Source organism: Enhydra lutris, unplaced genomic scaffold (genome assembly GCF_002288905.1).
Source record: "Enhydra lutris kenyoni isolate GAN:26980312 unplaced genomic scaffold, ASM228890v2 scaffoldscaffold97, whole genome shotgun sequence".
Classification (NCBI taxonomy): Eukaryota; Metazoa; Chordata; class Mammalia; order Carnivora; family Mustelidae; genus Enhydra; species Enhydra lutris.
Window position 1 is genome coordinate 711,480 of NW_019154181.1, and position 25,052 is coordinate 736,531.

The following is a 25,052-nucleotide window of genomic DNA, read 5'->3' on the forward strand; positions in this document are numbered from 1 at the left end:
GCATCTCCTGAATTCGGTTCATTGTCACCAAAATGCATGTTGATTCTATTTATGAAAAATTAGCTTCTGTGTTATGAACTCTCCCAGATTTTGTTTTTTCTCTTTAAAGGCAACCAATATCAAACTTTAGATTCAAATCTTCCAAAAATCCCTGAAGTTAAACTATTTCTGTTCACAATGAATATATCCTTTAAAAACTTTTCAGAATATATCCTTTAAAAACTTTCAGAGGGGGGAAAAGTGATACAGAAGACACATCAATGTTCGAGTAATTTAAAACAAAAAGGTAGATTTAATGCAACAACAACATTAATCTGAGGATAAATAAATCCACAAGACTTTGAAGTTTGGATTTTTTTTTCCTTTCGTGGCAGAGAGAATGGTTTTCTTAGAGCACATAGGACTGAAGATGTCAAAACAAAATGTAATCTCTTAATGTCCAGGTCAAACAGGCTTGGTCCTCCCTGCTGCCCTCCTAACACGTGCCACTGGCCAAGGTGATAAATTTCTCTCATCTAACTCAGGATGGATGTTAGTTTCAAGAGTAACTAGATGGTTTGTTTCCAGAATCATCTTCTTGTGATCCCATGCTCTGTAAAGGAGAGAGACAATGCGTTTATGTTTGTCAAAGGTTTCATTATGTTTATCTAGTCAAAGGTTTCCCACCAGCCCCGAACAAGCACACCCACTCCTTCCCAGGGACAGTCACCCTGTGTGCAAATGAAGAGGGTGTAGTTTGCAAACTTCCAGACCGTAGTTTGAAAATGCTCTCAGTGAATCTCTCTGTGAACTTAGTGACAAAGATTTTCAAGAACTTTGGGCAATTAAACATTTAACCTCAAATCAAGTTCACATTCCTGATGAGGAAATACCTCTCCTTTTCTACCCAAGCCACTTCGATTTAATGACGGGAACCCTAGTCACCTTTTGTACGAACTGGGGGTTCACGGTGATCTCCTGGTCCATGGCCTTCAGTCGCTCATCCAGCTCAATGCACTTCAGCATCTGGTGAGAGACACATTTGAAGGTGGTAAGTTTAGGTCCACTTACCTCCTTTTTAACCTTGAGTATTAATATGAGTCCTACAGGTTCACAGTCTCATGATCTGAAACACTGGGGCTACACAGGTTTTGGAATCAGAATTTTTTGAATGCAGAAAGTTAACAGAATATAAATTCTACATATTAACTAACACCCCAGCAGGATCTAGGGAGGCACCCCATAATCAAACACATTAATATTTTGTGCAGTGAAACCTACAAATATGCACACTAAGCAGGATAAAGACCATACATCATTTTGGGTGAAATTCGCCATCACACTGTTACCAAAAACCTTCAGTTTTCAGGGGCTTTTGGATTTTAAACTACAAAAAAGGGAGTGTGGAGGTATACTGTGTTACTCTTCCTTGCTTTTAGGCTTCTGAGATTTAATGTCAGACGTAAGAAACGCAGACTGGCCACACAGTCCCAACTCATGGCTTGAACCCAGAGGGGCACTCAGAGCAGCACGATCTCAAGAGCCGCAAAGGGGACCCTGCTCCAGCCCTGGGCTGCTGCCTGGGAATGGCGGCATGGCCCTCCTCTCCCAGCCGCCCTGCTGCCTCCCACCTGGACCAGGAACCTCAGTGCACTTTCCTGCAGGAATGAGGCTCTACATCATAAATGGTGGTTGGGTGTGAATAAAATTGTACCCATTGTAAGACCCTAAAGTGTTTTAGTAGCTAAACTAGGCTCTGGTGAGCTTACGGGGAATCCAACCCACCATTTACTTATAATCATACAATCTGGGAGAGGTTGAAGCAATGCCCGTTTTCAAAGTAACTTTCTAGGAACGAAGCTGTTCCTAGAAACTAGTTGGGAACTACCTGTAGTTAAAACTAAAATTGTCCTGGAGCACAGAAGCAGTATTTCAAATACAGCATCTCAAACATCGATCAAAACAAACAAACAAATCAAAACCTGGTGTTTGTATTTACCTCCTGGTCGATGTTATGAAGCATGGCTGGGTTATTATATTTTTCAGGGTTATCATGGAAACTGACCATACCATCCTTCTGATTAATACTTGCAAAAATTTCACCATCCTCTATCTGTAAAAAAAAGAAATCAGGAAAGTAGTTTAGACCCAGATACTTTATAGATCTACAGTGTTTCAATATAATCAGGGGAAAGGACAAATAGCAATAAATTTGTATGAACTTTTAAGCACTATCTATTCATTCAGTATTTATTGAACACCTACTATGTGCTTAGCAACATTATAGATGCTAAGGGGTGCAAAACACACACACATACACACACACATGCCCTTGCAATTTTTTTTTATTGAGGTAAGTTTCACATAATATAAAATTAACCATTTTATAAGTGAACAATTCAGGGGTGCCTGGGTGGTTCAGTCGGTTAAGTGTCTGCCTTCAGCTCAGGTCATGACCCCGGGGTCCTGGGATTGAGCCCTGTGTCAGGCTCCTGCGTCAGGCTCCCTGCTCAACAGAGAGTCTGCTTCTCCCTCGTTCTCTCATTGCCATCCCCACCCCTGCCTGCTTATGCTCTCTCTCAAATGCATACATAAAATCTTTAAAAAAATAAGAAAGCGAACAATACAGTGTAATTTGTAATGTGTAACAACCACTTCTATCTCGTTCCAAAACATTTTCGTCACCCAAGAGAAAACCCTGTATCCGCTGGAGTAGTGTCTCCTTTTCCTATCTTCTTTCGCTCCTCACAACCACCAATCTACTTGTGGCTCCGTGGATCTGCCTGCTCTGGACATTTCGTATCAGGCACATGGACGTATCATACCAGACTGCATATGCTTCTTTTGTTTCCCGCATCACCCAGCACAGTGCTGGTAAAGGGCCTTGCATCTTCAACTGCGAAACCCAAAGACATTTTTGTCTCACCCCACTATAAATTCTCTTTGGATCCTTCAGGAAAATTTTTCTGCTAACGCTGATTCCAAGGTAATTTCAAGGTCTATGTTCGTTTATTTGCCTCAGTGACTGGGGATTTATTTGACTGGCCCTTAGAGCCAAATCCTGTCCAGGAAATTAGACAGTGAGAAACCGGAAGTCTCGTGTACATTAGGATTCCTAACACACTACTCCACATTGTAGCTTTGGAAAGGACAGATGCTACTTATGCAACGGCAACCAGGCCCACGTAGTCAACAGAATACATCACTCTCTGTGTGATCACAGACAGCCGCCTCTTTAAAACACGGGTAGACAATCATCCTATGATCTCACTGATATGAGCATTTTGAGAAACAAGACAGAGGATCATAGGGGAAGGAGGAAAAACTGAAACAAGATGAAACTAAAGAGGGAGACAAACCATAAGAGACTCTTAATCTCTGGAAACAAACAGGGCTGCTGGGGGAGTGGGTGGGAGGGAGGGGGTGGCTGGGTGGGGGACACGGGGCAGGGAACGTGCTTTGGGGAGCGCTGTGAATTATGTAAGACTGATGAGTCACAGACCTGCACCCCTGAAGCAAACAATACATTAGATATTAAAAACAAAACAAAATAAAAACAAAAACGTGGGGGCGCCTGGGTGGCTCAGTGGGTTAAAGCCTCTGCCTTCGGCTCAGGTCATGATCCCAGGGTTCTGGGATCGAGCCCCGGATCAGCTTGCTTCTCCCTCTCTCTCTGCCTGCCTCTCTGCCTACTTGTGATCTCTGTCTGTCAAATAAATAAATAAATAAATAAATAAAATTAAATTAAAAAAAAAACAAAAACAAAAACAAAAACGTGGGTGGACTATACCTGAATGAAACGCAAACCTAGGTTTACCACAGTAGTTCTTTTCGTAGTAACCAGAACTAGAAACAATCCAAATGTCCATCTAATTAACGGGAAAGTATACTCACACAGTGAAATACTGTAGCCCTGAAAATGAAGGAAACCACATGCAACATTTCGTTCATAATATCAAGCAAAAAAAGCCATACCCAAACAAGTATGTCCTATATGCGTCCTTTTGTATAAAGCTCAAAAACGAATACAAACTAAGATGTGAGAAGTCAGGGTAATACCTTTCCAGCCAGGGGCAGGGCTGGAAGCAGGCAGGAGAGATGTTCCTGGGGTGCTGAAACACTCTGCTGTCTGACCTAGGTGTTGCTTTCACCGATGTCTTCTCTTTGTGGAATGTGTTTGGCTATACACTGCAGTATAACTTTTCTCTGTGCAGGCTGTATTTCAAAAAAATATCTCCTTAAAAATATCCCTAACATACAATCTGAATAGGCCAATATCTACTAAAGAAATTGAATCTGGGGCACCTGGGTAGTTCAGTGGGTTAAGTGTCTGCCCTCGGCTCAGGTCATGATCTCAGGGTCCTGGGATCAAGCCCCCCATCGGGCTCTCTGCTCAGTGGGGAGCCTGCTTCTCCCTCTCCCTCTGCCTGCTGTTCCCCCTGCTTCTGCTCACCCTCTCTCACTGTGTCAAATAAATAAATAAAAGCTTTAAAAAAAAAGAAATTTAAGCAATAATTAATAACCTTCTAAAACAAAAAGCACCAGACCCAGAAGGACTCACTGGTGAATTCTACCGAATGATTAGGAAGAAATTATACCAATCTGTACAGTCTGTTTCAGAGAACAGAAGCAAAGGGAATGGGCGCCGGGGTGGCTCAGTGGGTTAAAGCCTCTGCCTTCGGCTCAGGTCATGGTCCCAGGCTCCTGGGATTGAGCCCCGTGTCGGGCTCTCTGCTCAGCAGGGAGCCTGCTTCCCTCTCTCTCTCTGCCTGCTTCTCTGCCTGCTTGTGATCTCTGTCTGTCGGATAAATGGATGGAATCTTTAAAAAAAAAAAAAAAAAAAGAGGCAAAGGGAATACTTCCCAACTTATTCTATAAGGCCAGCATTACCCTAATATTAAAACCAGACAAAGACATACAGGAAAGAAAACTGCAGACCAGTATCTCTCATGAACACACATGTAAAAATCCTCAACAAAATAAAAGCAAATCCAACAATGCATCAAAAAGAACCATACAAAGGCACCTGGGTGGCTCAGTGGGTTAAGCATCTGCCTTTGGCTTGGGTCATGATCTCAGGGTCCTGGGATCGAGTCCCACATCAGGTTCTCTGCTCAGCAGGGAGCCTGCTTCCCCCTTTCTCTCTGCCTGCCTCTCTGCCTACTTGTGATCTCTGTCTCTCTGTCATATAAATAAATATAATCTATTTAAAAAAAGAATAGAGAGCCCAGAAATTGGCCTACGTAAATAGTCAACAGATCTCTGACAAAGAGCAAAGGCGAGACAATGGAGCAAAGGTGGCCTTCCCCACAAATGATACTGGTACAACTGGACATCCACGTGCAAAACACAGACCTTACATCCTTAACAAAAATTAATTCAAATGGGTCATAGATCTAAAGGTAAAATGCAAAACTCCCAGAAGAAAATGTAGGAGAAAACCTAGATGATCTTGGGTGTGATGGTAACTTTTTAGATATAATGCTAACGACACAATTCATGAAAGAAAGAATTGATCAGCTAGGCTCCATTAACATGGAAAGCTTCTCTCTGAAAAACACAATGTCAAGATGAGAAGACAGACTGCAGACGGGGAGAAAACATTTGCAAAAGACACATCTGACAAAGAATTGTTATACACAAATACACACAGAACTGGCATAGTTGGCTCAGTCAGTGGAGCATGTGACTCCTGATCTCAGGGGTCGTGAGTTCGAGCCTCCCACTGGGCACAGAGATTAGCTTTAAAAAAAAAAAGAAAGAAAGAAAGAAAGAAAAAGATATACAAAGAACTCTTAAAACTCAACAAAAAAAAAAAACCCAAATAGATTAAAAAATGGGCCAAAGACCCGGATAGATACCTTACCAAAGAAGGCACATCAACTGTTACTGAGAGGCCAACCAGCCCTCTCTTTCCTTGCTGGTGGGAACGCAAAATGGTGCTGCCACTTCGGAAGACAGTTTGGCAGCTTCTTACAAAACTAAACATAATCTTACCACATGACCCAGCAATCAGACTCGCTGGCATTTACCGAAGCGAGCTGAAGACATACATCCACACAAAACCAGACATGGATGTTTACAGCTGCTTTACTCATAATCGCCGAACTTTGAGAGCAACCGAGATGTCCTTCGGGAGGTGAACGGATAAACTGTGCCACATCCAGGCAATGGAACATTACTCAGCACTAAAAGGAAGTGAGCTATCAAGCCATGAAAAGACACCAAGGAACCTTAAATTTTGATACTAAATGGAATAAGCCAATGTGGAAAGGCTACATACTGTAGGATCCCAACTACATGACATTCTGGAAAAAGGAAAACTGTGGAGACAATAAACAAGATCAGTGGGTGCCAGGGGTGGGATGGAAAGGCAGCGCACAGGTTTCTCGGGCAGTAAACAGAGCTGTGTGTGTCACGCAACAATGGCTCCATGCATGTCATTATACGCTTGTCCAAACCTACAGAACGTACACCTCCAAGAGTGAGCCTCACGTAGAGACTCTGAATAACTATGCGACTGGAGAGGTCCAGCCGCTGTAACACACGCGCCACTCCTGTGAGGGCTGCTGCTAACGGGGAAAGCTGAGAATGTGTGGGGCGCATATGGGAAATCTCTACCTTCCCCCTCAATTTTGCTATGAAGTTCAAATTGCTTTAGAAAAATTATGTCTTATTTTAAAAAAAAAATCCCCGCCCACATAGACTTTATACTCTAGAGCGAGTCTTGGGCTCACACCGTCGTTCGGCAGTATGGATCTCCTGGGCCGGATCGCTGTCTGCTGTGTGACGGTCCTCTGCATTGCAGGATGGAAAGTGGCATCTCTGGTCTCTACCCACTGGATGTTAGCACCCCTAACTGTGACAGCCAAAATACCTTCAGACACTGGCAAATGTCCCCTGGCAGACAAAACACTCCTGGTTGATCCAGAGCCTGTGAGGCTCTGTCTGGGTTGGTCACACAGGGTTCAAAACCCATCCTTCTCCCTTGACCCCTCAAAGCATGTCCCTAGCTCGTGAGTCTGTGCAGGTGTCATACACATTCGTGCATTTCTTCTCACTCACCCAAGAGTGAGTTTCCTGGGGGCACTCTGCGCACTCAGTCTGTGTAAGCCCTGCAGGGTTTCCTTAGCAAGGTGTTCTTGACAGGCACTCCAAGGTTGGTCATGTCAGACAGATTTTGTCTGGGACGCGTGTGTGTGCTCTGAGAACTGGGCTGAAGAAAAATACCTCAACATCTGTACGTCGCACTATGGAAGTAAAATACTCCATTATCACAATGGAAAATAGTTTTACTATGACCATTACCCTAACCCTGATACGGCAGCGCTCCTGAAATCAGAGGGGAGACCATTAGCAGAAAAATGTGAACTGCTGCCTTGCAACACTCAAGATCTGCCTGACCTGGGCGGATGATGCCAGTCTGGTCTGACGGATCAGATCAGAGCCACGTATCTTCAAAACTGAACAGGGAGGTGGATTACAATGTATCCACTTGCTGGGTCACCATGTACTCGCTTATTTATTTTTAAAGATTTTACTTATTTATTTGAGAGACAGAGAGAGCATGAGCGGGGATGGGGGTAGAGGGAGAAGCAGACTCCCCACGGAGCAGGGAGCCTAACCTGGGGCTCAATCCCAGAACCCCAAGATCTGAAGGCAGATACTTAACCAACTGAGCCACCCAGGCGCCCCTACCACGTACTCATTTAAATGATGCTTATCCGAATTTGGGGAGTGGAGAGATGTAACTGGGACGTTACCAGCAGGGATAATAGTAATATCTGATTTCTGAAGGCAGGTACTGAGATGGGGCCTGCTTTAGCCCCCTTTATTGCCGCCATCGCTCTAAGTGTGGTCATGAACGGATGACGGCCCACAAGGAGGGGCTCCAGTCAGATCCCAGTCAACGAGTGTCACCCTCTAGCTGAACAGGACATCCCTGATGTGGGCGGCAATGCCCTGCCCTACACAGGGGCACAAGTTCATGACTTCCTCATGGATCAGCTCATTCAGCAGCACTGCTTTATGACTCCTGGTACACGTGAACTATTTCAGAAGTGTTTTAAAATTTTAACAGGACACTCCATGTGTATCATATCAAGTATCATATGAGTACATAAGACTAAAAAACCCCATAGCTTTTAAGGAAGTAAACCAAAATGTCCAGAGGTTGACTCTGACTTTTGGATGTCCCTCTCTTTCTTTTTTTTTTTTTTAAAGATTTTATTTATTTACTTGCCAGAGAGAGAGCGCACAAGCAGGGGGAGTGGCAGGCAGAGGAAAAAGCAGGCTCCCTGCTAAGGGATCATGACCTGAGCGGAAGGCAGCCACTTAACCAACTGAACCACAGGCATCCCTCTCTCTCTTTTTTAGTATTTCCTATAATGAATATCTATGACCTTTATAGGGACAAAAATTCACTAATTCAGTTTTTAAAAGTGAAAGCACACTCACCATGTGTAGGACATATTTCTCTGCCTCCTGAGGTCCAGATAACTGCACACGACTTGCCATATCTTGTAATGATAATGTTAAAAAGGTCTGAAATTCAGAAGTAGAATTAATCACAGGTAAAACAACTGAGGACGTACACTTTACTAAATGTGTACAGAGCTCTACTTAATCACTGAAAACCTGCTTTCCATTACTGTGCAAAGTAATTTTTTGTTGTGAAGATGAGTTGAAGTTGATGAAGCCTGTGGCTGTGGTCATCAATTTCCTAGAGGAGTCATGGCCTCCAGATATGTGTCCTGCACACACTTCCCTCTGTGCCTGAGACACGTACACCCTCGTACACACTTGGTTATTTACTGCAGCACCGTCTGTGAGAGCAAAGGCCTAGAACCACTTAAATGTCCACTAACAGAGGGCAGGTTGGTAGTCTGGTACAATGGCACCAACAGACTCCTACACATTTGTAAAAAAAAAAAAAAAGAAAGAAAAAGCAAGGGTATTTCTCACGGACTGAAAGAGAATCTCAGATGATAATGTATACCATTAAATATAAAAAAGGAGAATGAATAGTGTGCAAGGCGCGCTGTGTAAATGAAGGGAAAGAGAGTGTGTGTATCTGTGAGAGAGGGCGGTGTGCGCGTGTGTGTGTTCTGTGCACAGAAAAGCTCTAGAAGGCCACCCGAGAAACTGGTAATGCAGGTTGAAGAAAGAAGAGGGGTGGGCTAGGGTATGGGAACTGGATGGAGGTTTTTGTATCTTTGAATGTTGTATTGTAAATGTATTACCTATTAAATGTAATTGACAATATCGCAGTCATTCTTCAAAATTCAAAGCTAAAATGTGTAAACCACGTGGGGGATTAGGAGGAAGTCAGTGTTTACCTCTGCTCCATTGGGGACTGGAAAATGTCCCCTTTTGGGAAGACATTAAGAGAGCTCTTTTTTAAGGAAAGCTGGCAATATTTATAGCAATGGCCTTTTCAGAGCGGGGCATGTTAAAACCCTAAGGTTGAGAATCTGTAATAAGCCAATCTACATCTACTTTAAATCTACATCTACTTTAGTTCAGAGAGTAGCATCCAAGAAAATGAAATTATTGTTAATTTTTAAAAGAAGTACACAGCAGTTTAACCCAAGTGAAGACTTAAATTTCCTATATCCTTGCTTGGCCTACTTGCCTCCACGACCGTCCCTCCTTACCACTCTCTGGCTTCTCCAGGTCCTCCCACTGTCATATCCTCCACCCAGAGCCCAGCAGCCCTCCCACCACTAGGTCGCCTAGCAAAAGACACCCCCTATTCTGGCTCCTCTGCCTCTACACCCCATCCCACTGCTGCGTCTGACTAGACTCCTTGGGAGGTAAGAGCAATCCTGTAGCTTGAAGCTGCTCTCCGTTTCCTATTACCTGTAAGCCTGGGCCTTTGGAGGTCGCCTGAGATTCAGTATTTCTTCTATACTTTTTTGTACTGTTTCAACGCTTGGTAATCAGCATGTTTCCTACCATCCGAAACCATCAGCTTACTTCCATTTTCAAACCAAATATGGCGTGACTGGCCTACCTTCTGTGCAGAGCCCATTCAGCTATGCCTAAGTGGCAATGTCAGGGCAGTGCCACATCTAGGTAAGAAGTTCGAACAGAGATCACACAGCCCACACAGGGTGGCTCCATGCTGGTCACAGGGGACTTGTGTGTACATCGTTAGTTCCATGCCCTCCGCCCACGGCACTGTTTACCTCTCAGGCTACCTTTCTCTGCCTCCCCGTGGAGCCGTATCTCCTACCTGTCTTCCTCGTCACCTGTTCCTCCACCTGCTCTAGCCCTGGAAAGACCAAAAGGTATAAATCAAACTCTTTCTAAGTCATCAGTTGTGCGAGCTATTGCTTAGGAGAGACGTCCTGCCACACTTTGTCCCTGTCTCTGCTTCCTCAGCCCTGAGGAGGAGGAGAGAAGAAGGAGAGGCCCCAGGGGAAGAGGAGAGGCTATCTGAGGGCGCCACTTGCCTCACCTTGGTTAGCCTCTGAATATTCTTCTTATAAAGAGAAGACAGGCACTGCTTCACCAGGCCCATGTTGTTGTCACGAGTAAAAGTCTCGCTGTGCTTGTTCACCAGGTTGCGGAGTTCTGAAGGATTATTGGTTGAATAGACTTGTGCTAACTCGTGGTACGCATTGCTAAGAGGCTACAGGTTTAAAGGAAAAAATTGGATTAAAGCAGTAGAGATATACACTTCATATAGGAAGCAAAAGAAGACACGCTACTATGTTTTGAACAAGTACATTCAATATCCTTTTCTGTTCCCTAATAACTTATAATTTACCCAAGGCGAATGCCTAGTTTTTATACGTGATTACACTGGGGGAAAAAAAGAAGGCAGAATCTTCCAGCACTCTCAAATCTCTTGCACACTTTCTCTCTCTCTCTCTCTCTCATACACACACACACACACACACACACGCACACCTCACCAGATGCAACAGGACCATCTGTTCTTTTTTGATAAGAGAAAAGAAGACAGAACAAGAGAACTAACAGCGGCTGAGGGCCTACTAAGACCCTGAGCTGCCTTAGGGATTTTACAGACATTATGCTCTATTTGAAATATTAAGAAATCGGGCCAGAGGTCTGAGAGAATGTGGGGTGGTCATGAGGGGCACAGGCAGAAACTGGGTTCAAACCTCTGTCTCTACTCTGAAGTCTGTGCTCTTTACTGAGGATGACAGCCTCATAAAAAAATTACTAATGCCTGTGAATGACATCCTGCAGTCATGAAGACATCACTTTATAAAAACACTCTTCCTGGGGCACCTGGGTGGCTCAGTGGGTTAAAGCCTCTGTCTTTGACTGAGGTCATGATCTCAGGGTCCTGGGATCGAGCCCCGCATTGGGCCCCCTGCTCAGCAGGGAGCCTGCTTCCCTCTCTCTCTGCCTGCCTCTCTGCCTACCTGTGATCTCTGTCTGTCAAATAAATAAATAAAATCTTTAAAAAACAACAGCACTCTTACTAAAATAGGCCAGCTCAAGGGCCACCTGAAGGGGCCATGTAGTTCTCCAAAACAATCTGAGAATGGCTACCCTAAACCTACCTTGCCCATCACTCTTCCATGGGATTCGAGGAACCTCTCTTAACCACCTCTTCCCCCACCCCAATCTGTGACTGGGCAGCCTAGAGCCCTAAGAACCACAATGAGGGTCTTTAGCAAAGAACACTGGGCTATCTTCAACAAGACAGCATAAAAATCATCTCATTGGGAAGATTTTCTAATTGATATCCTGAAATTTTGAGTTCTATACCACAAAGAACAGGGTTAAAATTGTTATCCAAATGACTGTGACCTCATGACCTCTTGAACTGCCCAATTTTATTATAAACCATGAGTATGTATTTCAAAAAAATTTTTTTAAATAATTGTTTTTAATGTGATTCCAAACCTGGGTCCTCAGTGGAAACAAAAGTTCAGTCAACAGAACTTATGGTTTTTCATATAGGGGCTCTAGAAAGATTTCCCACGCTTGGGCAGATTGAGTTCAATAAAATCAAAACTGCCTTTTTAGCACTTCTGCTAAACAGTAATGAAGAATAACAATGACAACAATTAAACAACCTTTATAGAAGCCTAAACATCTATGGCAATAATCACTCAAAGCTAAAGTCTGAAAACAAATTTCTAAGAAACATTCCACCCCAATCAGGTGATCAGAGGGCGTATGGCTCCAGACAGTGTCTGCTATTAAGTTTATCAAAAGGCTGCTAACTTGAAGTTGCTGGGAGAGCTACGTCATTATGAAAGAAAATTACAGAATTAGGTATCATTATAATCTCCTTATAGACTTAACAAGCCACCTAAGACATCAACTCAAAAAACTCACCTTAATGAATCTACCCACAATCTGAGACGTATACTTTGGTAGCTGTTGTACTTTTCCAAGTAATATCAAAGAAACTAGAATATACTTTTTATAGGATTCCAACATGATGTGACTGACCGCCATGGCAGGAGTAGTTATAGCCTGAGCAACAGGAGAGAGAGCACAACACAGCAGAAAGGGCAATCAGCCACATGTATCACTTGAATTAAATAACAATTCTTCCATGTCCTGTATTTTTAAATAGCATCTTTCTTGAGGTACGATTCTTATGCTGTAAAATGACCCTTCTCGGGTATACTATTTGTGGCTTTCGGTATATTCACCGTGCTGTCCGACGATTTATGACTGTTACGTAATTTCAGAACACTTCCATCTCTCTAAAATGAAACCCCACGCTCCTCAGCAGTCATTCCCTATTCCCTCCTCCCTCCAGCCCCCGGCAACCATCATTCTACTTTGTCTCTATGGAGTTGCCATTCTGGACATTTCGTAGAAAGGGGATCATAATAAATATGGGGGCTTTTGTGACTGGACCGGCTTCTTTCACTTGTTGTCAAGGCTCGTCCATGTTGTAGCAGTTACTTGGTGGCAGAATCATACGCCACTGCATGGCTGGACCACATTTTGTTTATTCTCCTCGGCTGATGGGCATTTGGGTTGTGTCACCGCCTGGCCACTGAGAATAAGGCAGCTGTGAACATCAGTGTACAGATTCTGCTGGAGCCCTTTGTCTTTGCTTCCCTCAGGTATATTCCCAAGAGTGCAATTGCTGGGTCGAGGTGGTAACTCTAGGTTGAACATTTTGAGGAACTCCGGACTGTTTTCCACGGTGGCCACACCATTCTACACTCTCATGGGCAGTTATGAGGATCCCAAATTCCCCTGCTGGTCAACGCTAGTTCTTCTTGGCTGTCTCTTTTTCATTCTAGCCGTCCTACTGGGTGTGAACTGATACCACACTGTGGATTTAATTTGCATTTCCTTGACCGCTAGCCATGGTGAGTATCTTTTTTTTTTTCTTTTAAAGATTTTATTTATTTATTTGACAGACAGAGATCACAAGTAGGCAGAGAGGCAGGCAGAGAGGAGGAAGCAGGTTCTCTGCTGAGCAGAGAGCCCAATGCGGGGCTCGATCCCAGGACCCTGGGATCATGACCTGAGCTGAAGGCAGAGGCTTTAACCCACTGAGCCACCCAGCCACCCCTACCTTGAAGATTTTACCTGACCAGACGTCATTTTTTTGAATAAGCTCTATATCCAACATGGAGCTTGAACTCAAGACCCCGAGATTAAGAGTGGCACGTCCTACTGACTGAGCCAGCCAGCTGCCCCTGACAACACACATCCTTTAATGACACCATCTAGGCCCAACAGCACCTTCTGGTGACTCTTCCCTCAGTCCCCTTAAGTATTAATCAACCCCCCACTCACTGAGGCAGTGTTCCATCAGAGACGCATGCCACGCGCGCCTATTTACGTGTTAACATTTCAACTAAATTTTGAGTTCCTTTATCCTTTTTTACCTTAATATGTGCTATGAATATAATAAGAAATATAAACTTCTGAAAAATTTCTTAAAATACTAGTATTAGCCAATGTTGTGTCTCTTTCTCAGAATCTAAAAAATTCTACCAAATTCTGTAACGTATCTCATTGCACACACCAGTGGCCATTACAAAGACAGAAAGCAGGAAAGGGTTTTCCACATAAGAATGTTTTACTTATGGGGTAGCTGGGTGGCTCAGTGGGTTAAAGCCTCTGCCTTGGGCTCGGGTCATGATCCCAGGGTCCTGGGATCGATCCCAGCATCTGGCTCTCTGCTCAGCGGGGAGCCTGCTTCTCCCTTTCTCTCTGCCTGCCTCTCTGTCTACTTGTGATCTCTGTCAAATAAATAAATAAAACCTTAAAAAAAAAAAAGAGTATGTTTTACTTATGAAAATAAATAAAACTCAACAGAACACCACACATGGTTTTAGAACAAAAAGACACTTCGGAGATCATTGAGTTCGCTCTCTCCTCTTTCTGCAAAGCTATAAAGGTCAGGTGATGTACAGAACTTAACCCGAATCAGACAGGGTGTGAACGGCAAGCCTCGATCAGACCCCACGCAGCAGAGCTCCTCCCTCCACTGCCACTGCCCTTCAACTTAAGGAACAGTTTACCACTGTTTACTTGAAGACAGAGAAACAGTGTCTGAAAGACCTCCACCTGAAACTCAGAGGCCCAAGGTCAATCCACTGCAGCTGCACACATCTCTGATCACACAAGCTCAACACAACTTCGGGGCATTTAGAGAGATGATTACCTGTTCATAAAAGTACAGTGCTCTTTCGAAGTTCTTCAGCCCGGTGTAGATCATCCCTCCGTAATAATAGTAACATAAAAAGTGCTTTGCATCATAGGCTCCATTCTCTTTACAGATATCCATCATATCCACATCAAGGTATGGAAGGGCAGGCTTAAAGCATTTTGCCAGCAAACAAAGCTGTGACAAATTTTATATTACATCATCATTTTAATTGTACTTGGCAGGCTGTAGCAGAAGGAGCAAATTCATGATTCCAGAAAGGTCAAGAAAATATTTTAAACCATTTTATTGATTAAAAATGTTCTAACTGTTGACACAGTACCCCATTTTCTTAAGCATTCAGGATAAAATAGCATTTCTTTATACAAGGACAAAGCAGCTATGAGATAAAGTACTCCACAGATGAATGGAAGCACCTATTCAGAGCCCACCTAGCACCCATTCTGTTCACAGATGCCCAGACAAGTGAATCCTTTTTCTCTTTGAAGAGAAGAGAAAGAGATCAGTATGGGATGATAAAAATGGAAGTTTCTCTTCAATTATTTCTTTTCAATTGCTGAATCCTGTATGTAACTAGAGGGAATAGTTCAACTCGAACTCAAGAAGGCGAGCACACAGCAACGTCCTGTGACTGCGTGATGCTGGCACAGGGGCGGATCTAGGTGTAGACACAGAGCTGTGCGTTTAGGACCAGTGCACTTTACTGTGTGTACATGATACCTCAATCACCACAGGCTTTTAAAAGCTAAAAAGTAAAGGAAAAGGAAAGCACCTTGATGTGATACTAGACCATGTGTTTGGAATAATCTGGGTTCCATGTTATTAAAGACACAATCTACAACCCATGGGGCTGGTTGAAACCCCCCCACCCCGGTCTTATGGAATACTCTAGAGCTGTAAAGCATTGAAGTGGAGTCCTCTCTAAGACACAGTGAGTAGAAAAAAGACAAGAGTTCATAGAGGTCATTGCTATTTGAGTTAAAAAAAAAAGAGAGAAAAAGTGCACGCATTTGCTTATATGTGCACAAAATATCTTTGGAAGGATACACAAAAAACTAACACGGATTTCCTCTGCAGAGAAGAGATGGGTGGCTAGCGAGCAGGGTGGCAGGAAGACTTCATTCCACATCTTCCCTTTTGCCTTCTGGGCTTGTAACCACACAAAATAAAATGAGTGACACTTTGAGGTGCAAGAAGTTACCTGTATTTGTTCTCAGGGTCCATTATGCCTTAAAAAGAAAATGACTTGGGACATTCTTAACATCAAACCCAATAATGACTCAGTTTCCTCACATCACAAACCTTCTGGCTGAGCCCCACTCTACAGTGTGTGTTCAGCAGCCGCCAGCTGAAAATTCCCTTCCTAACAACATTAGTGAGTATATTTTTCAACTTCTAGAACCTATCACAGTCTCCACCAATAATGCCCCGTGACCAACCTCCCACCTCTGCCTCAGGGTGACTCGCACTCCTCGGCGGCTCACCTGGCAGAGATCGGCGTGTATTGAGGTCAGCTGGTTTGTATTCATCTGCATCTTGTCTATGGCTTGCTTTAGGACGCCAATTCCTCGCAGGGGCTGTCAGAAATGACATCTCTTTCAGATAAGTTCTCAAAGATGGCAGCACATTGGATCTTATGTTGTCACTTACAAATAAAAAATAACACTAATTGATAGGTTCCTTTAAATAGCAATATGAGGTTTCCATACTCTTTCAGGAAATTTCTGTCCCTAGTCAATCAGTAAACGTTTTCTTAAGCTGTTTCTTACGCTATTTTAGAGTAATTCGGCACCATTTTTTAAATCATAAAGCTTTTTTTGTCAACGCAGATCAATAATCAAAAGCAGTATTACCAAAAAAAAGGGAGTATTACTTTATCAACAGTTCATTATATTTATACTGAAACAAACAAAAAATTCCAAGTTATTTATAATAAAGAGCCTATGGCTTAGTAAACTTAGCTGTGGAGAAAGATGTTGGCATCTTCCCACAGGGCAGTCTAGTGATCAGCCCAACACCACCATCTCTTACCTGATAATAAATTCCTATTGAAACTGATACCATAACTTATAAACAGACCGTTTCCTGCCTGGATTATAAATAACAAGACCGAGTTTCAAGTGAGGTAGTCAGTTTCTAGACAAGAGATGTGACTCTAAAATCACTAAATAACTTATGTGGGTTTTTCAATAAAGACTTTTTTTTTTTAACCATTTCTTTCAAACCACAATTTAATATTCTGACAAAACACCAAATGGTTCTTTCTGTCTGATCTCCTTCCAAGCACTATCTGAAAGTTCAATTTCAAATAATAATTTAAAAGAAAAAAAAAAAAAAACCCAAATGAAAACTTGTGAGTATCACGAAAGTTAAATAAGGACCAAAGACCTGTTTCAGATTAAAGCAGATGAAAGAGACAGGGCAACCCAATGCAATTCATGATCTGAGATTTTCTTTTGTTGTAAAGGACATCAGGGAAACCAGCACCAAAATCTGAATAAGATCAGTAGATTTGTTTAAAGGATCCTGATACTGATCACTGTATTCTGGTTATATAAGAGAATGTCCTACTTTTTAGGAAACAGTCACTGAAGTATTTAGAGTAAGCGGCAACGTTATCTGCAATTTTCTTTCCAATGGCACAAAAAAAAACCCCCAAAAAACCAGAGAGAGAAAAGGTAAGTAAGTGCGGTAAAATAATACTAACATCTGGAGAATCTGGGTGAAAGGTACATGGGGATTCTTCATATTATTCCTGCCATTTTTTTGTAAAGCTAAAATGTCATAACCAAAAGTTAAGAGTTCTAGCAAACAAACAAAGCCCTAGTATATTAAAACATATTAAAACAAAACGGGTGCACAAACAAAACCCCAGTATATTACAACGAAACAGGTGCTAAGATAGTAATTCCAGAAACATCCACCTGCAGCAGCAGGCTGCCCTGAGGCACTCCTCCTCCCTGGGTCTCAGAGCCTCACCCGATGGAGGAGCTAGCTGTCCCCATAGCCAATGCTTGGCTACTACACACATTGGCCAGGGTGCTCAGTACTAAGCTGGAACTTTAACAATTCAGCTCACTGTGTAAGTTAGGTCTTAAAATGTAACCAGAGGGCGCCTGGGTGGCTCAGTGGGTTAAGCCTCTGCCTTCAGCTCAGGTCGTGATCCCAGAGTCCTGGGATTGAGCCCTGCATTGGGCTCTCTGCTCAGCAGGGAACCTGCTTCCCTTTCTCTCTCTCTGCCTGCCTCTCTGCTTGCTTGTGATCTCTGTCTGTCAAATAAATAAATAAAATCTTAAAAAAAAATGTAACCAGAAGTACTTGAATAACATTGCTTACCTGTTTCCTTTCCACAAGTGCGTTTGTCAGCTGATGGCAAAGCCCAGCAACTAGAGAGAGCAATGACAAAATGTTGACAACATCAGTGGCTAGTCAGGCAAAATGCATTTGGTGGGAAGTAAACAAAGTGTTACTGAGCTTACAAGTGTCTGTTGCGTATCGAATATGCTCCCCATTACAGGTGCTGATGAAAAGCTGAACCTGTGAGAATAGCGTTTCGAAGTCAGGAACACTAGGCATGGAAAACTTCACAAATCTGGAAGAAAGAGAAAAGCATCAATCCAACCTGATATTTCAATGGGGAAACGAAGAAGCAACTGAGGCCAGAAGGCGAGCCTATCTCCAGTGCTCGGTGAAGGTAAATGAGCCACAATCTTTTAAAAAACTAAGAAATGCACTGACCTAATTCTTGGCACAATCAAGACACAGAACATAGGCACAAATAAAGGTTGAGAAAAATATGCTTAAAAAAGAACTTTGAAAATAGAAAACTCCCTCAAATGAGGCCAAATACTATGTGGTCTAATATTCACGAGGGAACTGAATATAAATTTCTACCCCCAAATTTTCAAAACCATTTTTCTTTGGAGCTCCAAGGCGCTTAGGGCTATTTACTCATTTGAAAAGCAGTTGTTGTTGTTCTTGCTCTGAGGACAGACCAAAGGGGGACAAGGACTAAGAGCGCCAGACTGGCTGGAGGCTGCGGCCTTGGGTCACGGGGTGCTGTGGTCCATCTGGAACAAAGAACCAGCTGATGGGACGATGGGACGGCCAGAAAGGGCGGGGGGGAGGGAGGACACGGATGATCCACCCTGAGTCACTTGGCAGATGGGACCTTTCAACGACACTCTGAGGGGGTCAGAGACAGGTTTGGGGAGGAAATCAGATACACTATTACTGCTCCCGCACTGCATACAAGTAAACTACATGCTCTTCTTTTTTGCAAATAAATGAATTGCTGAAACTAACTTCAAGAAAAATGAAATGGATATTACTGCCTGAACACACCTGCTTCTACATGTTTCCATTTGTCCTCCTGTCTATGTGTTTATTACCCGACTTAACAGTGTCACCACGCATCTGTAACCGAACGTCTCGTCAAAATGTATCTCAAACGATCTCATTTGGGCTCCAAAAATGGCCCGTATGGCCCTGTGATTTCCATTTTATTAAGTACAAATATGAAGCCCAGGGCCCCACACTTTGTAACTGAAAGCTCATAATTCAAATCCAGGGTACTCAGAAACAAGTTCAGGGTTCTCTCCAGGTTTTCTTTTAAGATATACCTTCGAGCTTAGAAATGCTTTCCTGTACTTGACTTCCCTTGATACGCATCAACATGGAAGTGTGTGTGTGCATAAAACACGTGTGCTATCTAGTTTTAACCAGCAAACACACACAGTAGAAATCTTTACCTGCCAGCATCATCCCAAAAGAACCTTCTGCAATGGTAGAAATGTTCTTTTACCTGTGCTATCCAACACAGCAGCTACATATGGCTACTGGGTACTTGACAAGTGGCCAGTGGAACCGAAGGGTTCACATTCATGAATTTACATTTCAAGAGTCACATGCGGCTAATGGCTACCATATTGTAGCCCACAGCTCCAGACTTATTATGATGGTCTCCTCTCTAAACTCTATTCTAACACATCTTTGCCTAAGAGTTGCTGGGCCAGTGGAGCTAGACCCCTGCTTGAAGTCCATTTCCTCTGGGTTTATTTACAGTGTTTTCAACTTTCACGACAACCATAACATCCCAATTTGTAATACTAAAACATCAAGAGAAAAAGAATTCTGTCAAGCACACAGAGTTACAAGGAACCCTAAATGAAGTAAGATCTATTTAATTTGGTCTTGACCAGCCTGACCTTGTTTGAAGGGAATTGGAAGCAATGTTGCTTTGGATCACTGGTAATTTCACTCAACACGTCCCACCGTGCCCTGTGCCATCACTCTTCCCTATTTGCTTTTTGAGGTAGAAAATGTGGACAATTCGACAGATTACGTGAAGAAAAGTATTCAGACACATGCAAACCATAGAGCCCACAATTGAGATAGCCGTTTGATTTTTAAAAATAAATTTCAAAATGTGTATAAACATAAACAACAATTGAAAAATTATAAAACTGAAAATACAACACACCATGATTAGCTGGGATGAGGAAAATGTTAACTACGGTGACTTAAATGCATACTTGTGCAAAAGAGCGCAATGTTGTTTACACGGTTTACTTTTCTACACCAAAAAAATGACAGCCAGAAAGTGCAGAGCGCTCAGGTTTAGCAAGCACAGAACTGTAAAAGAAGATGCCCCTTACAAAACAGCAAGGACGCCTAAGGAGTGCTCTTGTACATCCAGAGCCCCGAGCACAGTGTCCAGATGGGATAAGTTCTTTGCAAGGAGTTCCCCACTCTTGTTGATCAGTTCACAAAGCTGAGTCATTTGCCCTGGAAAACAGGAATAACACTATCATTCAGTTACGGCACTAAGAAACTACAGAAACTCTAACCACAGACTTCATACCCCAGCAAGAAATAACTTAATGATGATTTCTTGTAGCTCCCTCATTTCCGATGAGGACTCAGAAAGGCCAGAGACGTGAAATGGCCTTGACTATGACCTCAAAACTAGACCTCCGATTTCCCTCTGGCCACTGAAAGTTTGCCCGTTCTGTCCGTTCTCTCTTCCATTCCCCAAGTCAGAAATGTACACATTACTATCACCACTACTCTCAACTCCCTCTCTGTATCCAAAACGTCACCAAATACAATTTTACTTTTAATTTTACTTCCTAAGTCTCTTAGCTCCATTCCTTTTTCTCTCCCCTGCCTTAATTCAGACCCTTATCATTTCTTGCCTGGACTATATCATAAATCTTTGAAACAGTCCCCCTGCTTCTCTCTTTCTCTCCTCCAACCCATTCTCTATACTGGTACCTGTGGGATCTTTCCAAAATGTAAAATTCAATCAAATAACTCCAAATGCTTTAAGAAGTATAATCCCTCAGCTGGCTAACAGGGCCCTGAGCCTCCCCAGCCTTACCCCCTGCTGCTCTCCCCCTTTCAACACACACACCTACTCTGGTCACACCAAGCTCAGAAAATTCACACAACGTGTCATGTTCTCTAACCTTTATGCCTCTACACATCCTGTTCTCCATGCTTGGTCTTCCCTTCTTCACTCTTCCCCTGGGTCTTCCTCTACCAATTCATACACTTCATTCAACAATCAGTCTGGGCCTTCTCTGGACCCTCATCTCATTCCCTCTCCCCCAGCTAACTTGAAAATGTGTTCTCTCTGTGTCCTCTCTGCATCACCTGGGGTTGTGGTGGTGAAGTAATTTAACATAAAGTCAGGCCGATGGGCTGTGTCATTTCTCCAGTTTCAGAATACAGTGCTTACTAGCCTGTCAATCAACAGCCTGTTAATTAATCTCCTAATTGATCCACTAATTTTTCTCACACCCCAAAATGTTATGTTTTAACAAAAGGTATAGAATCTAATTAGGCCTGAGTTGGTACTCTGCGGGAGACTCACTGATTTCGATGGGTTATATGGATAACAGACACCATGGCCACACTCTATACTTCCAAACGCTACTAGCTGTCTTTCTGGGGGTGTTGGCATGTATGGGGTTTATATAAGTCCACGGGCAACAACCTCTTGTCTCCTCCTTTATAGTTCTCTTTTGCATTTTGAACTTGAAGCTACACACATCAGCTATTTGTACTTAGTAGCCAAGGGACTTTTTTTCCTTATCAAAAACCCCAAAAGCACTTAAATAGTATAATACTTAAAATCCAAGTGACTATAGCTAGGAACTTTGGTAATTTTGTTTCTGTGGCTTCCCTACTATAATTTAACATTTTCACCCAAAATAAAGAAATATACTATATCACATGCACTGCAAAATTAAAAAAAAAATCTGTGATCTAATTAATTACCATCTTTCAAGATAACACAAGTTGAATGGGGGAAATGCCATCATTTTATCACAAATCTCACTGGTAAATGTGAAATAGCTTCTTCTAGTCAAATAATCTGCCTCCCTTTTTTTACTCACTACTCTAAATAAACTTGCGATGATATGAAACACACAGAAATAAGCATTTCAGTCCATTATTTTCCCCCAATTAAGTAACCAATGCAGAGTTGAGACTTAAAAGAAAAGCTGGGTCACTATGAAATCCCAAGAGAGTTAACTAGTGTGGGCCAAGGAGAGAAGCAACAGAATGTTGCCTCAGGATGCTTCTGACATGAGCCCAATCAGAGATGTGGCCAATGAGATTTCCTCTACTCAAAGAAAGCTGGATATTATGAAATTCCCTTTGCTTAAGGTCCACATTAGAAAATTCTGAGTAAGAACAGAAAAAACAGAAACCTCATAAACATTTACTATGCAGTGAGCATGAGGCACAGAAGCCACAGGCAGTGGAAGTATCATGTTCATCTCTGCCTGGCGGACTGTGCCTGAAGCAGTGACTTGCACAGCAAGCATACAAAGCTTTCAGAGAAATCTCACTTGACGCTAAGTAGTTCCACTTTGTGAGAAAACTGGCCCAGGGAAATTAAGTGGCTCACACAGGAAGTGACTGACACGATTCCAACCCAAATCTAAGTAGCTATAGTACATCCCAGGAAGCAGAAGCCAAATAGTTGGTGGCATAAATGAATGAATGAAAGAACGGTTTCTTCATTCCCAGAGACTGCAAGTCTGTGCCTTCCCTGTGAACCTCGTTTCTATCAATAAGAAGGGAAAGCAGAAATATTTCGTTAAGCATGGCTTCATACCCGATCAGTTAACTTACAGTGACAGTGAGAGCACTCCCCCGTTTTTACAAAGGGAAACAGAGACTCAAGAGATTAAAGGTGACATGTCCAAGGTCATGTAGCTCCTAGAACTTTACAGTTAACAGCTGCTAGCCATAACTTATAACTGCATCTACTGCACCGCATATAATAGGTACTGTTTCAAATGCTTGTACAGGCATCCTCTCATTCAATCCCAACACCTCTTTAAAGTAGGGACATATTTTTATTTTAGAGACGAAGAAAAGGTGTGGTTAAAGGGCCCTTCGCAGCCTGCAGCTGATTACTTTAATTCTGAGTCCAGCATTCTCTATTCAGGTGATGAGATGAATGAACCAAAGGGCATGAACATTTAAGTAATACTGGTCACCATTCCACCCCCTGGAAATGGAGCCCTACAAGCGAGAGCTCGCTCGGCACTCTGCCGGACTAAAACAGGCGCGGAGGCTTCCCGAGGGCGCGCGGGCGGGCAGCTGAGGGGCCGGCCAAGGAAAGCCTCCGAGCCAAAGCACCCAGAAAGGATTCGTCTCGCGCCCGCTGCCCGAGGCCTAGTCCAGAGGCGGCCAGGCGCCACCGTGACAGACGAGGCTGTGCACCAATCACCACAGGGAAGGGAGGCCGAACGGCCAACCGGCGCTCGGGAAGGCGCCAGCGGAAGTCACGCCCCCAAAACTGTCAAGAGAAGCGCCCGAGTGGAAGGGGCCCGGGCCGGGGGGAGGAGGGTCCAGCCAGCCCCAGAGATGGGAGGCGGCCAGGTCGCCGAGCGCACGGAGCGGCAGACGAGAGAGCAACGGAGACCGAGAGCGCGCCCGACCCCTTCGTGGTCTGAGCGCCGCAACCCCCAGCCCGGCCCCGGAGACGAGGCTCGGGACGAACAGGGAGGTCCCAGCCCTCCGCGCTGGCAGCTGAGGTTGCAAGTCCGTCCCCGCAGACCGGAGGGCCCGCCCAGGCCCAGCCCGGCGGCCCAGGGCCTCACCTTGAGCTGAGAGCTGTCGGACACTGTTCACGAACTGCTCCAGGGCAGACGCCATGTTTCCCCCCGGCGGCCGGAGCAGCAGAGGCAGCTCACGCGGGAAAAGGCGGCCGCTCTGGGAGGAGGGGCCGCGCCGATCCTCCACAGGGCCTCAACAGCGGCCGGACGTCACTTCCGCCGGCTCAAGCACCGCGAGAGCACACCTACCTGGGAACCAGTTACCGTTCCCATGGAAACAGTTCCGCTTCTCCCCTTAGCCGGAGGTTCGCTTTCTTTTCCTTTTCTTTTTTACCCCGTGTGCTTGTGAAATTCCTCCTGGTATTTAATGGGGCGATGGGCAAAGGAAGAAATTAAACTTGTAATTAGGCTCATATTTCTCGGATTTTGCTCGGAATGGCCGTCCCGTTTTCCATCCGGCCAAATCCTTCAAGCCTGGCTTAACTCCCACCTCTTCCATGAGGCTCTTCCTGTCATGAAGACTGGAACCAGGCAGGTAGCCTGGATTCAAATCCCTTTCCTACTACTTACCGGCTGTGTGCTTTTGGACAAGTAACTTGGCCGTCCTCTGCCTGTTTTCCTCATCTGTAAGATTCTTACAATGACCTCAGCCACGGAAAACACCTAGAACGGTGCACAGCACAGAGTGAGAACTGCGTTTTCATTTAAGGTATATGTTGAATGAATGAGTCTCCCCGTCTGGAATTGATCTATCCTTCCTCCAGTTGACTCCCAAAGCACTTTGTTCCTCTCATATAGGCACATCCAGTCTGTAGCAGAAAATTGTTTCCAAAGTCCACACCATATCAATTGCTCTTAACTGTCATGGAGTTCCTTAAATTCGAGCATCTGTCTTACTCATCTCTGTATCCTCTACGGGCCTACCATAGCGTTTCGTGCATAGTAGGGACTGAGCACATAAGCATACATTTTAAATTTCATCCAACATCGGGCGCCTGGGTGGCTCAGTGGGTTAAGCCTCTGCCTTTGGCTGGGGTCATGATCTCAGGGTCCTAGGATAGAGTCCCACATAGGGCTCTCTCCTTGGCAGGGACCCTGCTTCCTCCTCTCTCTCTGCCTGCCTCTGTGCCTACTTGTGATCTCTCTCTGTCAAATAAATAAATAAAATCTTTAAAAATAAATAAATTTCATCCAACATTTATTGAGCATAAGCAATGTGCTGTGCTAGGTGCTGGGGATACACTGGTGAGTAAAAACAGCCATGATCCTTCTTCCCTGAAGATAATGAACAAATAAAGACCTAAAAAAAAGAGGGTAGTGCTCTGAAGGAATGGAACAAAGTTCCATAGGATCAGGCAACA

At 43.8% G+C, this 25,052-nt stretch overlaps 1 protein-coding gene across 3 annotated transcripts; it reads right to left on the reverse strand.

Moving 5' to 3' along the window:
* Positions 1-263: 263 nt before the first annotated feature.
* On the reverse strand, positions 264-23,900 carry LOC111139256 (COP9 signalosome subunit 3). 3 transcript variants are annotated; one of them, XM_022491479.1, is made up of 12 exons: positions 23,737-23,898; positions 20,269-20,398; positions 18,091-18,203; positions 17,948-17,997; positions 16,096-16,188; positions 14,609-14,788; positions 12,304-12,444; positions 10,442-10,615; positions 8,437-8,523; positions 1,979-2,092; positions 925-1,005; positions 264-592 (listed from the first exon to the last, which is right to left on the reverse strand). In XM_022491479.1, the coding sequence occupies exons 1-12, from the start codon at positions 23,789-23,791 to the stop codon at positions 539-541; spliced, it is 1,272 nt and encodes a 423-aa protein (XP_022347187.1). In that variant the 5' UTR covers positions 23,792-23,898; the 3' UTR covers positions 264-538. The 3 variants fall into 3 exon arrangements, with proteins under 3 accessions (XP_022347187.1, XP_022347188.1, XP_022347189.1); XM_022491480.1 differs by lacking the exon at positions 10,442-10,615 and having other exon boundaries at positions 23,737-23,900; XM_022491481.1 differs by lacking the exons at positions 17,948-17,997; positions 20,269-20,398; positions 23,737-23,898 and having other exon boundaries at positions 18,091-18,195.
* Between the last annotated feature and the right edge of the window lie 1,152 nt (positions 23,901-25,052).